This window comes from Pseudochaenichthys georgianus, chromosome 24 (genome assembly GCF_902827115.2).
Source record: "Pseudochaenichthys georgianus chromosome 24, fPseGeo1.2, whole genome shotgun sequence".
In the NCBI taxonomy this organism is placed as follows: domain Eukaryota; kingdom Metazoa; phylum Chordata; class Actinopteri; order Perciformes; family Channichthyidae; genus Pseudochaenichthys; species Pseudochaenichthys georgianus.
In genome coordinates this window covers 2,434,828-2,450,617 of record NC_047526.1, presented here as the reverse complement: position 1 = coordinate 2,450,617, position 15,790 = coordinate 2,434,828, and the positions used below count along the sequence as shown (strand labels likewise).

The following is a 15,790-nucleotide window of genomic DNA, read 5'->3' as shown; positions in this document are numbered from 1 at the left end:
GTCATTGGTTCACATATTGCCCAGTCCTTGTAGGTGCGTGAGATACGTAAATAAAGAACATGATGTGTGAAATAAGATGTAATAGAGCTGCTGCTGCTGCTGCACAAGTCTGCAGCTCCACGCGGGTGACACATTGAGATGAGATGAAAGCTACAGGTACCTGGCATGTGAAGGGTAAGACAGAAGCAGAGGTACAGTACAGTCATGTATTCACATAAAGACAACAACTTTCTGAAGTATGCAAGCATTAGGAGCTCTGAAGGTCAGACTGCTGCAAACCCTCCAGCAGCAACCAGGGATCAGAGGACGTACTGACGACAGCACCTGGCTTTGTTACCTCTGTTGGAATAGAAATTGAAAAAAGGAAGTGAAAGGAAATGGTTGATCGTGACCCAAAGAAATAACGTTTTTTTTCCTTCTTACCTAGTGGACAATATTTTGTAACGGTGATACTGTGACTTTGACACTTTAATATTTCTTAACCTAAAATCATTCAGCATGTATAGCTATCTCTGGAAGAGAGCACAGCCGTTTGATTTGAATGGCAACACGTTGAGGACACGAGTCAGCACACACTCAGGCGCCTGATGACTCCGGGATGGGCACGCCAGTGAAGGGACAGTGCTGTAATGCAGGGGATTGCTGTTTGCTGTTTTTGGATCTATGGCAGAAGACGTGCTCCATACGTCGGAAGGTGCTGTGGCACTTGAGTGTACGACTCCATCGTGTTAAACAGGAGCATTCAGCGCAGGAGGGAAGTGCACATATGGGTTGTCAGATTGCTAGCCATCTCTGTGGCTCTAACGTTTAAGTATGGGCCAACTGTTATCAACGCTGACAGCATCTCTCCGTTGGCAGATTGAGACATCCATATTCCATAAGGAGAAAACAAGCAAAACAACAGTGTTGCCACTATCAATGAAGGATGCAGGTGGTACTCCATGCAAGACCTCCAGTGACACACTCAAGAGCAAGACCTCCAGTGACACACTCAAGAGCAAGACCTCCAGTGACACACTCAAGAGCAAGACCTCCAGTGACACACTCAAGAGCAAGACCTCCAGTGACACACTCAAGAGCAAGACCTCCAGTGACACACTCACGAGCAAGACCTCCAGTGACACACTCACGAGCAAGACCTCCAGTGACACACTCAAGAGCAAGACCTCCAGTAAGAGCAAGACCTCCAGTGACACAGTCAAGAGCAAGACCTCCAGTGACACAGTCAAGAGCAAGACCTCCAGTGACACAGTCAAGACCTCCAGTGACACACTCAAGAGCGAGACCTCCAGTGACACACTCAAGAGCAAGACCTCCAGTGACACACTCCAGAGTGAGACATCTTGTGACACACTCCAGAGTGAGACATCTTGTGACACACTCCAGAGTGAGACATCTTGTGACACACTCCAGAGTGAGACATCTTGTGACACACTCCAGAGTGAGACATCTTGTGACACAGCGTTAGGGGACCTTGTCCGCAGGAGACATGTTGACTGGAAACCAAAGGAAAGCTTCATCATAATCATCCGTTGTATTATGAAGTGTTTGTTTGGTGAATGCGTACATGAAGCGCTGCGTCATGAACGCAAGAAATCTACCCTCGTGGGGGCGCGCTCATGTGATTGGCTTAGAATTAAGGAGCCATCTGATTGGCTATAGATAGAAACAAATTACAAGTACGAATCGTCTGAGCGTCAGGGGAGTCTCAAAGAACCCACACACGAATGCCCAGCGATCCGTGCACAGAGAGCGGCTTGCGTTTGAGGTTCAGAGGTTTTAAACGGAAAACTAATAGTGAGGATCAAAAATACACATTAAGACTTGTTTCTGTAATTGGATTTTATTTACATGTATATGAAACGGAACACATTTGTGTGTGCATTGAAAAACACAAGTGTGGATCATGAAATACAAGTGTGAGTCCTTCTGTGTGCACGTGCGCATGAGGCTGTTCCGAGCCCACACCATGCCGCCATCTACTGGATAGAAGCAACATCTGTATCACAAACACACCAAAACAACTCAGAATAGATTTTTTTAATTATTTTTTACAAATAACTTATCTGTTACAAAGACAGTTTTCCCAGCTAAAATCAAAAAAACACTTTAGATATCCAAATCACTTGTTGTCAATGTAATACAACATGAATAAACTGCCTCTTCACACCAAGGTGCAGATGAAGATGAAGAGTATGGCGTAAGTGCTTAAGAGACAAGAATTCATCTACTTTTAAATGGGTTTCAACAACTAACATTTTGCTTTGATAAATGGCACTCGGATGTGACAGAATAGATGATCAATACAAATTCAATAGTTCCAAAGGCACTGATGCAAGGCAACATTTCACAAGTGTGGAAAAAACAAACTAAGTAACTACTCCACAGTTAAGGTAAGTTAATGACAATAAGTAAACTTTAGAGACACCCTCATCAATAAAAGCTTAGGAGGATGAAATGAGCCGAATAAAAATAAGAGTATACAAACTGGACAGTTGTGTTGTGACCTGCTGTATATGAGTATTTTTTACATCATAGGAATACTTTGATCTTCGTAACCTCACAGGACTCCATCAGCTGCAGAGCAACATGCCACTTTGAACCAATCAGCTGTTCCAGAGCTGCAGTCACTTCCTGATGGGACTGGAGGACGAGTGTCTCTTTGCACCGAGGTCAAGCTGTCCCCAAAACATCAAACCTACATTCCAGTTGTCAGATAAGATGGCAGTGTTTCATTTGGCTTTTTGACCCCTCCCCTCCCCCTCCTGAAATATTTGGCGTCCTGAAAAAAAGAAAAAGAAGCCCTCCATAGCCTTCTTCTTTGCTGCCGTGCGGTGGCACACAGGAAGCCGGGCGCCACGCGAGCGCTTCATGATGACTGCAGGGCTCTGACTCTGTTCCTCTCCTTCTGCAAGGCTTCAACTCTCACAGAAATCAAACACTTAGAAAGGGAGCATGGTGCTTATTTGTTTGGAAGAGGGGAACAAAAGGAGACAACAACATTAATAAAGTCTATAAAGCTATACTTACAGGAAATATAAGTCATAGTGTGAGGAGGGAGGCTTTCAAGGCACATTCTAAAGTGATGTACAGTTCAAAGCTCAAGGGGAGTTTCTGCCTCCATGTACTGTACACAAGCATGCAACTTTCTTTCTTTTGATTAACTCGTGACCCAAGGCACAGAGGAGGGAGGACACGAGGCACCTGAGAGTGGCAGTTAGCACACCCCCCTTTGACATCCTCTACAGACAGCAAACACACTTTAAAGTCCTTGATCAGTCCGTCAGGATTCCCTTCAGATGGAGAGCAGTGGCTGAACAGGCCACCACCGAGCAAGACAAACCCAATGCAATCAACTAAAGGCACATGGGTGTGGGTGTGTGTGTGTGTGTGTGTGTGTGTGTGTGTGTGTGTGTGTGTGTGTGTGTGTGTGTGTGTGTGTGTGTGTGTGTGTGTGTGTGTGTGTGTGTGTGTGTGGTCACACTGCTGGGCCACACTTGTAATACTGTAAGTGGGAGCAGCGAGGTATCCCGGGACAGAGTCTCCCCGCCCCCCCTCTGAGTCTCTCAGCTGTGAACACCATCCTGTCAGGCCTTCAGTGGGAGCATTGGAAAAGGGGAACTGGACGCACGATGAGCGAGCCCCGTACCAGTTCATAGCACGAAGACACAGAAGAAGAACAAAGGCCTTCTCTCCGGTGCTATGGTGCAGACAGGATGGCAGAGGAGGGGGCCTTGTAGGCTCAGAAGTGCCGCGGGAACTCGCACTGTTCACAGCGGTTGAGGGCGGGGTGGTTGAGGAAGGTGCAGGCGGTGCAGCTCCACTGCGTCCCCTCGTCCTCCTCCTGCTCTGCCAGGGGCTTCACGGCCTTGGTGCCCACGTCTGTGAAGGGGAGGACAAGTCAGACGCTGCCCACAAACATGGACATCCAGATCATTGACATTTGAAGCAGCTGTGATAATAGTCTAGTTGCCGGCACAGGGAACCAGGAAGTGTTATGTTGGAGATGTACAGTACGGGTCCCCAGCACATAGAAACTGCCGGATGCAACTTGCATATGTTGGACAATTAGTACAATTAGCATAAGTTGCGTTAATTAACACGAATGGATTCCCATCTATAAGGCTCATTCATGCTAATCAACACCACGTGTGGCGCTCCAAACGGATAAAGCAGGCTGGGTGTGAGATGATAGACAGAAGGGCTTTTGGGTATTTCTGCAATAGAAATACGTTTATTTTTCCATCTTTAATCTTTGCCTTTCTATTGTGAAATACTGGTGAGTGTTACTGTGTCATGGCTCTAAAAGTATTTTACTCAATCATTTCCAAACAGCTCTGAGCTAGTTAGATTCTTCTGAAGGGTTGCATAACCTTATAATATTACAAAGCATGCTTTTATCAATTCCTTAAATAAGGTGAAAACCAAGAGGTCATCAAAGAACAAGCAAGTGTTCAAAGTGAAGGGAGGAGGACAAATGAAACGTCTGACAGAGAGGGAGGAGAGGCAGGGCAAGGGGGGCTCAAGGACTGAGAGGCAGGCAGGGCAAGGGGGGCTCAAGGACTGAGAGGCAGGCGGGGGGATGGATGAAACGGGTTCGGAGCAGAAGAGAGTATGTGTGTACACCTTTCAGGCAGCAGGTACAGGATGATAGACAGCATGAATGGGGGATATTACAAAAAGGCAAGCTCATGCATGGATGGACCTAACCCTGGGGTCGGCAACCCGCGGCCCTTTGAGCCCTCTACTCTGGCCCCCTTGAGCTTAGACAACAATAAGAAGGAAATACAATCTAAATATTTCTAGGACTATTGATATTTGGTTGTTCGGTTGAAAATGTTTCGTATGTTGTATTTTGAGGTGATACTGTGACACATAAACATTTAAAAAACGGTTTTAATTAGGTCAACTCCTTTCCTTGCAGGCGAATAACCTGACCCCGGCTCGGTGAGCGAACTATGGATACATCAAAGAAAAGAACAGTACCGGAGGAACAGAGGGTTTAATTCTGCGCGCTCAGAGTTCTGCTTTCACAGCAAGCGATGCTGGCTCACCGGTGTGTCTGATATGTGGAGGGAAGTGGTCAACGGGGCTGCTGCCTTACGTATCGAGGAACAGCAGCGAGAGGAGGACAGCTGACCACCTCCAGTCATCAGTTCACTCGTTTTAGGGTGCAGCTGTGTTTTCTTTATTTCAAAGTGGGCCCATTTGAATTATATCATTTTCTCAAATGTGCAGAGGACCCCCAAGTGCTGTGCTGATTTCTTTTAAAGTTGGCCTGTATTTTTTTGAATTCTCCTTATAAGAGTTCTTTGTTTCTTATTAGAGGAAACAGTTTTCTATAATGTAATAAATAATACATGCACACAAACTGTAGTTTGTGTCTATGATGTAACAATAATACAACGTGATAAGCTATCACGTTGGCTCCACCAAAACCAATTGGTGGGAAATGGCTCTTTAGGTCAAAAGGGTTGCGACCCCTGCCCTAAACACACACATTTTCATACAGTACACGACATGCAGCTTTTTCTCAACTTACCAAGAGATAAAGTACCTTTGGGTTTGGGCGGGACAGGACCGAGGAATCCAATGTTGTCATAAAAATTATGGATTGCACTGGGATTAAAGTGTGGTCCTGTCAACAGATGGAAAACAGTGCATTGGCATTTTTCATTGAGCTCTGAAGTCAGCCTAGATAACCTTAACGATACCCAGCCTTCATAAGTTCTGAATGGGACCGACACCGTTTGACTCGGTGGAACGAGGTTCTTCTGAATGAGAGCTTCGTGTTGAGCTCCATGGTTTTGAGTACTGTCCAGTCCTGAGGCCTGTGGGGTGGGTTCTATCAGCAGGGGAGTACTGCAGGGGCAAACATCACTTACCAACCAGCTACAGGATGCAACTGAGGAAGAGCTGGTAGTTAGCGGCACAGTGTGTGCAGAGAGGATGTGAGCAGCTGCACCCGGTCTGACCTCCCGTCCTACGCTTCACTTTATTACCCTGAATGCTAGTTTACAACCAGTGATAAGGACACATCAGAGAGAGACTCACCTCTTGTTTGAAGGAGATCAATTTCTTTGGTGAGGCAGTCAATGTCGATCTGCAGGGACCTGTTTTTGCATCTCAACTGCTTCATTTCCTCAATCTGAAACGAGGTGAGATGGGGGGGTCAGCAGGTCGGCCATCACACACAGGCGCGAGACAACTCTCAAGACTCACCTTTTCACTCCTGCCTTCAACGGCTAAGCTTCTAACCTCTTCCACCTGCTCATCACTTTATTTTCTCTGTTGATATTTCCTCTACTGGCTTGTAAAGCGTCTTTGAGCACCAGTAGAAGCACTACATAAATACCATGTAGTGTTATTATTATTAACAACCCTGAACAAAGGAAGGACTCAGCCCAGCCGCCACTTTCCCTCTGTGGAAGCAAACTGTTAAGGTTTCAAGGGAGTGAGCTGACTCCGCAGAAAGGCCGGGTCACGAGAGCTCTCTCCAAACCCTCAGCTCTCAGCCTGAGACATGGCCACCTCTGTCAGCTGAAGGAACGACTGTGAAGTCAGTCTGATAAACTGTACACTCTGCAGTCTGAACATATGGAAGTATATAGAATGATAGATTGGCCCCGTGATGTTCACAGGAGCCAGAAATGTAAAGTGGTCCAGATCTGGCTTCCTCTCTTGAGGCCTGATCTGCCACTAATCATCAGGAGAACCTGGTTTGCAGTTCTGAGGAACATCACAACAACACTGCTGATAACAATCATTTGGAGCTTGTTTTTATAATTGAGCTGCAAATGAAAACTGATTGAATTGGCCATCGGGGAGTGTTGGTTAGATTCTTTCTGTCATCAATGAGAGCAAACAGGTGGTAATGGCGCTGACGAGAGATAAGTGTTTGCTGCTTACAGAAGGGGTTTGGGAGGCGGAGCTGGATCTCTCCAGCCGCCTCCTGGTCAGGTCGCTCTCCATCTCGTTCACCTCCTCTTTTAGCTTCTCCAGCTTCTTCTTCTTCAGCTCCAGCTCGTGCCACAGCCTCTCCATCCGTGCCTTCTGATGGACCAACAGCGCTGGAACACACACACACACACACACACACACACACACACACACACACACACACACACACACACACACACACACACACACACACACACACACACACACACACACACACACACACACACACACACACACACACACACACACACACACACACACACACACACACACACACACACACACACACACACACACACACACACACACACACACACACACACACACACACACACACACACACACACACACACACACACACACACACACACACACACACACACACACACACACACACACACACACACACACACACACACACACACACACAGTGAACTCAAAGATGTCAACACCATTTAGCATGATGAGGAACATGTAGTCACATGTCCAATCTGGTTATATTTTCTTACCCTTATTCATATCATTTATAAAATCACAACATTGTCTATAGTGTTTTATACTTACTAATACTGTTCATAGCGTCATATGTAAATACTTTTAACTAGACATTTCACTGCTTCTCTTGTGGTTAGATGCATTTCATTATCCCAGCACTTGTGTGTAATCTGTGAAATGACAATCAAGTTGGATTGAATCTAAATGTAGGGAATGTTATATAGTGGACACGTGTTTCCCACAGATCTGAAATATACTTGGGCGGGTGGTGGCAGCGGGCGGGGGATGCCCGAAAAAAAAAAAAAAGTGTTAACAACATGTTTATTTATTGACTTTTCATTCCTGTATAATCATTTTGCACAAAGATGGCACTGTTTGTCAGAGCACTTCATCCTTCTGGGATTTCATGAAGAACAGCTCCAACGCCTGTGTGTATGGGAACACCTCTGGTGCTGGCCATTAACTGCCAGTGTTTCCCAGAGATCTGTTTCCCACATATCTGAAATAGCGGTAGTGGTGGTAGCGGGGGGGGGGGGGGGGGTGAGGTGACGTGCAACAACATTAACCTTTCTGTTGGTCGCTTGTTAGCAGACACTTCACGCGATGGCAGAGCGAACGGGTACAGGCAGGGCCCATAATGATAGCCCTATAGTTTAAATCTACTACCCACACATGAACATATGGAAATGGGTTACTGTTTAAAAAAATAAATGTATTTATAAATGTATTTAGGAACCTATCCATGTGATTTTTAGTGGGGGTCGACCTCAAATCCTCTATGGGGGTCCAGGGGCATGCTCCCCCGGTAAGATTTTATTTTTTATTTTGGAGTTAAATGCATCAATCTGGTGCATTTTGAGGGGAAAATAAAGAGACTAGATCTATGGAAACACCTATATTAAACAGAACTGTATACATTTCAATAATCATAAAATCATGGCCATAACCAATAACATACCATTTCCAATATGAAAAAAACACTGAAACTTGTTTATTAATTTATTTTTGGTTCATTTATAGTTGTGAGTGTGTCTGTGCTCCTGAATCAGCCTCTCCTGTCTCCCTCCTCTCCCCCTGCTCCTCTTTGAGGCAGCAGCAAAGACTAGTTTTCTCTCAACACGTTTTAAAAGTGTATCTTACCTTTTTTCACCTTAATATGTGTTTACATAACTGGTGACCACACCGTTTGAGACCCACTGAGAACTTAGACTAAGTTAACTTTCTAAACACTCAGAGAGTCCTTTACCTCACCTGAGCTGAGCTTATCCCGAGCTTGAATGACACACAGAGACCAATCAAGGGCTTTGATTTATGATCTGTATGACAGTGGCCATGTCGGCAGGCCACATCATGTGGACAGCCAGTCACCCTGTGTGAGGCAGGCCACTTAACAGGCCAGAAGGAGGCGAGATCAGTGCAAGGGAGCGAGGGATCATTGTCCACAAGTTAATCGATCGCAGATGGCGTCGTGGTCACGGACGAATAAAAAAAAAAATTATAAAAAAAAAAAAACCTAAATGGGTCGCGAAATATACTTGGGCGGCCGTTAATATACCTGGGCGGCCCGCCCAAGTATAGTCTATGTGTGGGAAACCCTGACACCCCAACATTAGAACCTGCAGATCAATGAAATGGTTGTGTATTGGCACTAACTCTTTCAGATCCACCACAGGGTGTTCTACACACACTAGTCAAACCAGTTTGGAGCACAACGCAGCTTGGTGTAGGAGACATCAATCTGCCTGTCGTCACCTATTGTGCCAGCAGCCAGAGATCAGACTGCTGCAGGCACATTCTGCAGCAGCGCCTCACACAGAACCTCCAACATGTTCTGCTCAAGTCTCTACAGCATGTTCACATCATTCATCACAGTTCCTGCTTCTGCTGACAGCTCCACACCTCCTACACACTCAATGATCAACTACACACACACACACACGCCTCTTTACAGATCATGGGAGATGGACACCTGATCTTTGTCCAAATGTCCTGGTACTGGACATGACTTCCCATCAGCTATGATAAGCCTTCATCTTCACCACAGCATCAGTATTGGATGCTGCTTTCCCCCCACTACTAAAACCATCAGTCATATTGTTAGAGTTTGCATTATTATTATTATTATTATAAGTCTTATTTTTATAGTTGTTATTGTTGCGATTCTCTTATTAGTATGTTTGTTTAACATTAAGTGGTGCCAGGCGCGTCTTTGCACTTCACTTTCCCAAGCCTGAGCAGAGAAAGGATGAAACCGGGGTCTGATGAGGGTCAGCAGCAGCGGCAGCATGCCCCCTGCTGTGAAGCCCCTCTTGGTGGTAGTCACTGCGGTGCAGGATCCACAGCCAGTGACTCACACGTAATACAGTCAAAAGCCCAAAAAAGGAAACGGCAGTGTGCTCGGACACGTTTGACTCACACCACAGAATCCAACAGTCTCAGGGTTTCAGAGCAGACACACTCACCTCTGCTCTATCTGACAGACATGCAGAGCACTGTCTGCACTGGAAGAGCACTACTGACGCAGTTGGCTCACAAACACAATGCAGTCAATGCTAAGGGAAACGACTTAAGATCTCTGTGAAATGACTCTTGGCAGGAAGCGATGGAAAAAGCTTTTCGACCCTCTGCTGGCAGGAAGAGACCCTGCATGCTACACTCAGTTAAGATCTAGGGGCTGGTATGTTCCCCCTTATCAATGTGCACTCTTTCGCCACTTCACATTTATTAAACAACCAATGCAAGTGAAGCCAACAGCTCTGAGACATCAGATGATGGAGGTCAGGGGTCTCCAACACGTCGATGGCGAGCTGGGCAGCTTTTCAGTAGCTCGCCGCTCGCTCGATTATCGATTATAGCGTACTAACGTTGCTTCTTGATTTTTCGGCCGCGGCCGGACAATACACTTTTTTTATTTTAGAAATTGTTTCTGTCACACGAATATCAAACTGGTCGGTGACGCAGAGATCAAGGAGCAGGCGTGACAGCGGCACAGCGACGCCACACACGGAGCCGTCTGCCTTACCCACCAACACCGTTGTAGGTGGACCATTCTTGCACATTTTGTGTGTTTGGTCCAAGCTGTGTCCATTACTTTAAACATTTGATCTGCAGACTGGTGTGCATGAGAGCTGATCCATGAGTACTAGATTTGTGTTTGCTCTGTCCATGGTTTTGTGTGTGTGTTGCATTCAAGTGCTCACCTTGTGTGTACGCAGCGTCGTCAGAGCCCATGCTGAGTCGGCGCGGCTCGCTCGGCCTCTCCCTGTGAGGCGACAGCGGGTCGGAGAGGTGGAGGGGGTCGGGCTCAACAAAGTGGTGGTCGGCGGGGAGGCTGAGGAGGTTGTTGGGCTCAAAAGTTGGGGACACGACTCCAGGGGACACAGCCGGGGGCTTATTGGGGGACACTGTGATTTTAAAAGTGTACTTGGTGTTGGGCTGAGTTACCACAACACGTGGGGAGGAAGCTGTGCCTCCCCCTCCTAAAGAGGCACGGGACTTAGGTGGATGGTGGTGGATGTAGGCAGGGCCCATGCTCACTTGGCCCCCCATGCTCCTGGCCCCTGAGGGTCCCTGCATGGGAGGGTTGGCTGAGATGTAGACTGTGGGAGGGTTCCTACCACCACCACTATCGTCACTGGAGGCATTGGCAGAAATGTAAAACTTGGGCTGGGATCGAGCGCCGGCAGGGGCCAAGGCCGCCTCCTCACAGGCCGCTGGGGCTGCAGCAGGGGGGCTGGCAGAGATGTAAACAGTGGGCTGGCTGCGGCTCAGACCGGGGCCTCCGATGGACAGAGGGGTGCTGGGGACCGTAGTCACCCCAGTTGAAGTGGATGAAGAGGAAGGGCAAGAGGAAGAGGAGGAGCGGGCCCCGCTGCTCGTCCGCAGCACGGCTGTCGTGGTCGTGGAGTTGTTTCTCTGAGGGGATTCTAGTTTAATCTCTATCTGATTCTTTCTGGGGCCGGTGGAGATGTTCTGGATGTTGTACTGACTGATGGTCGACAGGGAGGTGGGCATGACGGAGGAGGAGGAGGAGGAAGAGCACGAGGAGACACCAGAGGAAGAGGCCTGGGTTGCAGTGGGAAGAATGCAGGGGGCCTGGGGGTTTGTGGGGGAGCTGATTGGCATGTAGACATGAGAGGTCTGGTGCTGTGAGGTATGTGAGGACAATGCGTGCTGAGGGCCAGACCAGGTGCCCGACAGGGAGGAGGGGTGTGAGATCTGGTAGATCTGCTGCTGGGGCTGGGAGGTGGGGCTGTACAGGGCCCGGCCCCCCTGCGGCTGGTTCTGCCGGCTCGCAGCAGACTGGCTCACATAGGGCCGGATATAGATGGAGTTACCCTGTGGACTGTTGAGGCCCGACGGGGGCCCGCCGTGTATGTGCAGAGAAGTGGGGGTGTTGCGTCCTGTCTGAATATGGGGGGCTAGCGTCACGGTGATGGGGTTGAAGCGTGGGGTCTGCTGGACACCCATAGTTGTTCCTTTGACACCCAGAGGGTAGAGTCCTAGGTGTTGGGGGGGCTGCGGTTTACGGGTTGGCTCCATCACACCAAACACATTGATGCTGGAGGGCACCTGCACTGGGGCTGACTGTGGCTCCTGCTGAAAGAAGTCACTGTTGGGGGCCTGTCCTGTCTGAAGGGGCCCGTCACTCAGGCTGTGGGCCAGAGTCCGACTGCCGTTCATTCTCAGGCTGTCCCGAACCGGGGCCAAATGCACATTCTGAGACTGCAGGCCCAGGTTCAACTGGGTCATATGATTACGAAGCCTAATGAAGCCGGGGTCGTCGGAGAAGCTGAGGTGTCCTTCTTCACTGTACAGGTAGCCCGGACTGATCTGGGACAAGTATTCACAGCAGGCGTCCAGGTTGTTGTTGTTCTGAAGGGCAAAGAGAGAGAATGAGCTCACATCAGTGTCACTCACACCCGTTGTTAATTAACAAAGACGTGATAAAGATTTGTACACAGCGGGATACTGTTGAAAAATGTCTATTTACAATGAAATGGTTTAACTTGCTGCTTGTTACGAATGGACCAAATCTGCTGGCACCAATAAGTATCTTCAATGAGCGAAAGATCATCAGGGTGGTTTTACTTTCTAGGAATCATCTTTACTGGAGTGTGTGAACTTGCTCACCTGCAGAACACACTGGGAGACAACACCCTCTGGGACTTCAGGGAACTTCTGGCGCAGGTCATGCAAAACCTGAATATCAATCTGGTGGCTTCCCTGGGCCATTCGTATGTTGCCAGGTCAGGACGGCTTGTTCCGTTAAGCGCACTGGGGCGTCAGGCGTGGCAGCAAGGTGCCTTCATCTTGAACATCTTCTAAATTGTGACAAAAAAAGATAAACATTTGATGAACTTTTCTCCATAAACAAAAAACACACCTACAATCAAATATTTCTATATACATACTGAGGAAAACCTTTTTCACAGAGTCATGCGATCTGAGGACATCTTTGGTGTGTTATTATTTCATCAACAAGTGACAGGGCCGAGGTCAATGTGGTTTATTGCAACTTCGCTCCACAATACATCAATCGGACATCCGAGTGTGATTTCAAAACAGGTTACATTAATGCTAGATAAGAATAGATGGCATATATATTTCAGAAGCCCTCCTCCTCTCAGAGCTCCTAAAAAAGGAGCAGCAGGAGGAAAGTGCCTCTGACTGACTACTGAGAAAACCAGCATTTCTTACTGATCTTAATAATAATAATATTGGGAGGGATGAAACGCTCTTTAATGGTCCCACACGCAGAGCACACAGCACACAGTGGCATGTGCTCTCTGCTTTTAACCCATCCTAGTTCTAGGAGTCTAGCACTGGGAGCAGTGGGCAGCTATTGCACAGCGCCCGGGGAGCAATGGGAGTGGGGGGGAAGGGGGATGTCCGGTGCCTTGCTCAAGGGCACCACGGCAGGGCAGGAGGTGAACTGGGACCTCTCCAAGTAGCAGTCCACACTCCATTTTTAGGTCTGGTCGGGGACTTGAACCGGCGACTTAAAATCCATATTCACTTTTTAAGGCCACAGAAGTGGGATCTGGAGCAATGATAAGCTCTGCACTGCAGGGCTTTACACTGTGCTCCACATGTACCCGTCATTGTTAACCAATCAGAAGTGGCCCATGATAGAAGGTATTTTTGAAATACTTTTCCAAAGGGCTTGCAATGGAGCTTTCCTAGATGGTTTGGTGAAACAAAGCATCTGAGTCAGGTTAGTGATGCTCCATCACATGTTCTACATCTATTACAGGGTGAGTCTTAAACTGAAGCTTGACTTTAAAGCAACCCAACGGAAGTTTCATGTAAGTTTAGTTATTTCACTCGTAGCTCGGGCTGCCATAGCCGCAGGAAGTAGGGGTGCTGCAGCACCCCCTGTTGGCGAGTGGTGTACATTTGAAAAACTGAATAAATAAAAATGATTAAACTGCATAAAATAGTTAGGATTTTACTTAAAATAAAATTAGCTGTATACAGTAGCATATAATAGTCATAGTATATATTTGTATATATCAGGTGGCTTGAATTTATTTTCCAAATAAATAAAATCCGAGTCATCTAGGTCGTAGGTCGTGGGAGAGTGACGTAATTGACGCGACACACACACACACACACACACACACACACTGCAGAGTGACAACTTTCTAGAATGGCGCAAAAAAGGATTTTGGATTTTTTTCTCCAACAAACAACCCTATAAAAATAGTGGACCACCAGCTACTCCTCAGCCCACCACCTCTACAACTAGAGTAATATGACACAGAAGAGACTGACACATCTGACTTTGATGCATGTCCATCGTAACATGTTGGACAATGTGGATGTATCTGCTCTAATGAGGGTCTTCATTAGAGCCACCCCAGGCTACATTTGGAGTTTTGTGAAGCCCCAACACAAGGTAAGACGATATTTTTCCTTTAATGCTGCTGCCGCTGTGCAGTGTTTTGCCTTGTCAATCAGTTAAAATTGAATTCATAGTTTTATTAATATTGTAAATAATATTTTCTGACTATTTGTAATGTTATGTAGGTTTGTAAGACCCATAGTTAGCATGTGGGCATGTGCAGCTGTTGCTAAGTGATGTAGGTCTATAATGGTTTATTAAGCCTAGTTAAGGCCTATTCACCAGGTGAATAGGGTAATTTCTCCAGTTAATTACCTACAATAAGGCAATTGTTTCTTGTATTACAAGTTTTCTGAATATGCAAATGACCCATTATCTCATTACATTTGCGCATATTTTAACACATTTCAGGAACCGAAATCTGAACTTTGGATAAAGCCAGGTTAAAAATTCTTGTTTCATATTGTAGTCATAATAGCATCTAAGGCTTTTACAGAAGGGATTTTGGATATCTCTTTTTATCACTCCATACATCAGAAAATACTGTCAACAGCCCTAAAATATCAATTTTTGCCATGTTTTTATGTATACAATGTTGTATCATTCAGGCTATGAATGATATATGAACAAACCCTTCTGTAAAAGCCTTCATAATATTGATAGGAATATAATTGGAAGGTTTGGTGTATCTACGTGCAACTGAAGTGGACATTTCGGACTCAGAGTAGGAGAAAAAACAAATTTTGAGAAAACGACCTTTAAAGATTGCAGTGAGGCGCTAGCTAAACCCTCCTGTTCTTTGGACGACAGCTTGCGACTCGACGCACTCCGTGAAGGTATTTCATGTTCGGGGTCATTTGTTTTTTATATAACCTTGCTTCGTGCAAGTGACAATTGTTGTCGTCTTCTCTGTGAATGTTTTTTTCGCCGTTCTTTTGCCATTTTGAGATTTAAATTTCTAGCGGAAAGCTAACCAGGAAGTGTTTTAGCATACCACGTGACGCATCTGTACCATGGATGTATAATAAACACTGGATACAGCGTGGGAGGCGGGGCCTCATTCATTCCTATGAGAGTTGCTCATTAGCGCATGATGATAAAATGGCCCAACTTTTGAGAGTGAAACGTCACAGATTACCCAGCATGCCTGAGAAGTACCCGTATGTGCACTCATAGCGCATGCGCAACTTTAACCAAAATGCTCGTTCACATCAAGCATGTACATTTGCGTACACGTAACAGCACCGCTCGTTCATGACAGCATGGTAATGGATTGTTGTTATCATGGATTTGATATTAACGAGGCGGCAGTTAGCAGCTAGCTAGTAATGATGCTAATGTACACATCAATCGTTATGTACTTATATTACGTTGTAACAGGATCTAGTGATATCCAAGCAACAAAGCTTCAATTAGCATGAAAGAATTATTGCACACACAGTGCAATAAGCTTCTTAGTGCAATAAGAAGCTACAGGGACGTTAATCC

At 46.5% G+C, this 15,790-nt stretch overlaps 1 protein-coding gene across 2 annotated transcripts in view; it reads right to left on the bottom strand.

Moving 5' to 3' along the window:
* Positions 1-2,025: 2,025 nt before the first annotated feature.
* Positions 2,026-15,790, bottom strand: part of tab2 (TGF-beta activated kinase 1 (MAP3K7) binding protein 2) — a 41,240-nt gene continuing 27,475 nt past the window's right edge. Inside the window, exons 2-7 of one of the 2 annotated variants that reach the window (XM_034076500.2) lie at positions 12,589-12,779; positions 10,656-12,330; positions 6,910-7,070; positions 6,055-6,148; positions 5,558-5,638; positions 2,026-3,882 (exon numbers count right to left, since the gene is read on the bottom strand). In XM_034076500.2, coding sequence (XP_033932391.1) covers positions 3,743-3,882; positions 5,558-5,638; positions 6,055-6,148; positions 6,910-7,070; positions 10,656-12,330; positions 12,589-12,690 — 2,253 coding nt within the window. In that variant the 5' untranslated portion in view covers positions 12,691-12,779 and the 3' untranslated portion in view covers positions 2,026-3,742. Of the gene's footprint in view, positions 3,883-5,542; positions 5,639-6,054; positions 6,149-6,909; positions 7,071-10,655; positions 12,331-12,588; positions 12,780-15,790 lie in introns of both variants that reach the window. The other variant, XM_034076499.2, reaches the window with a different exon arrangement.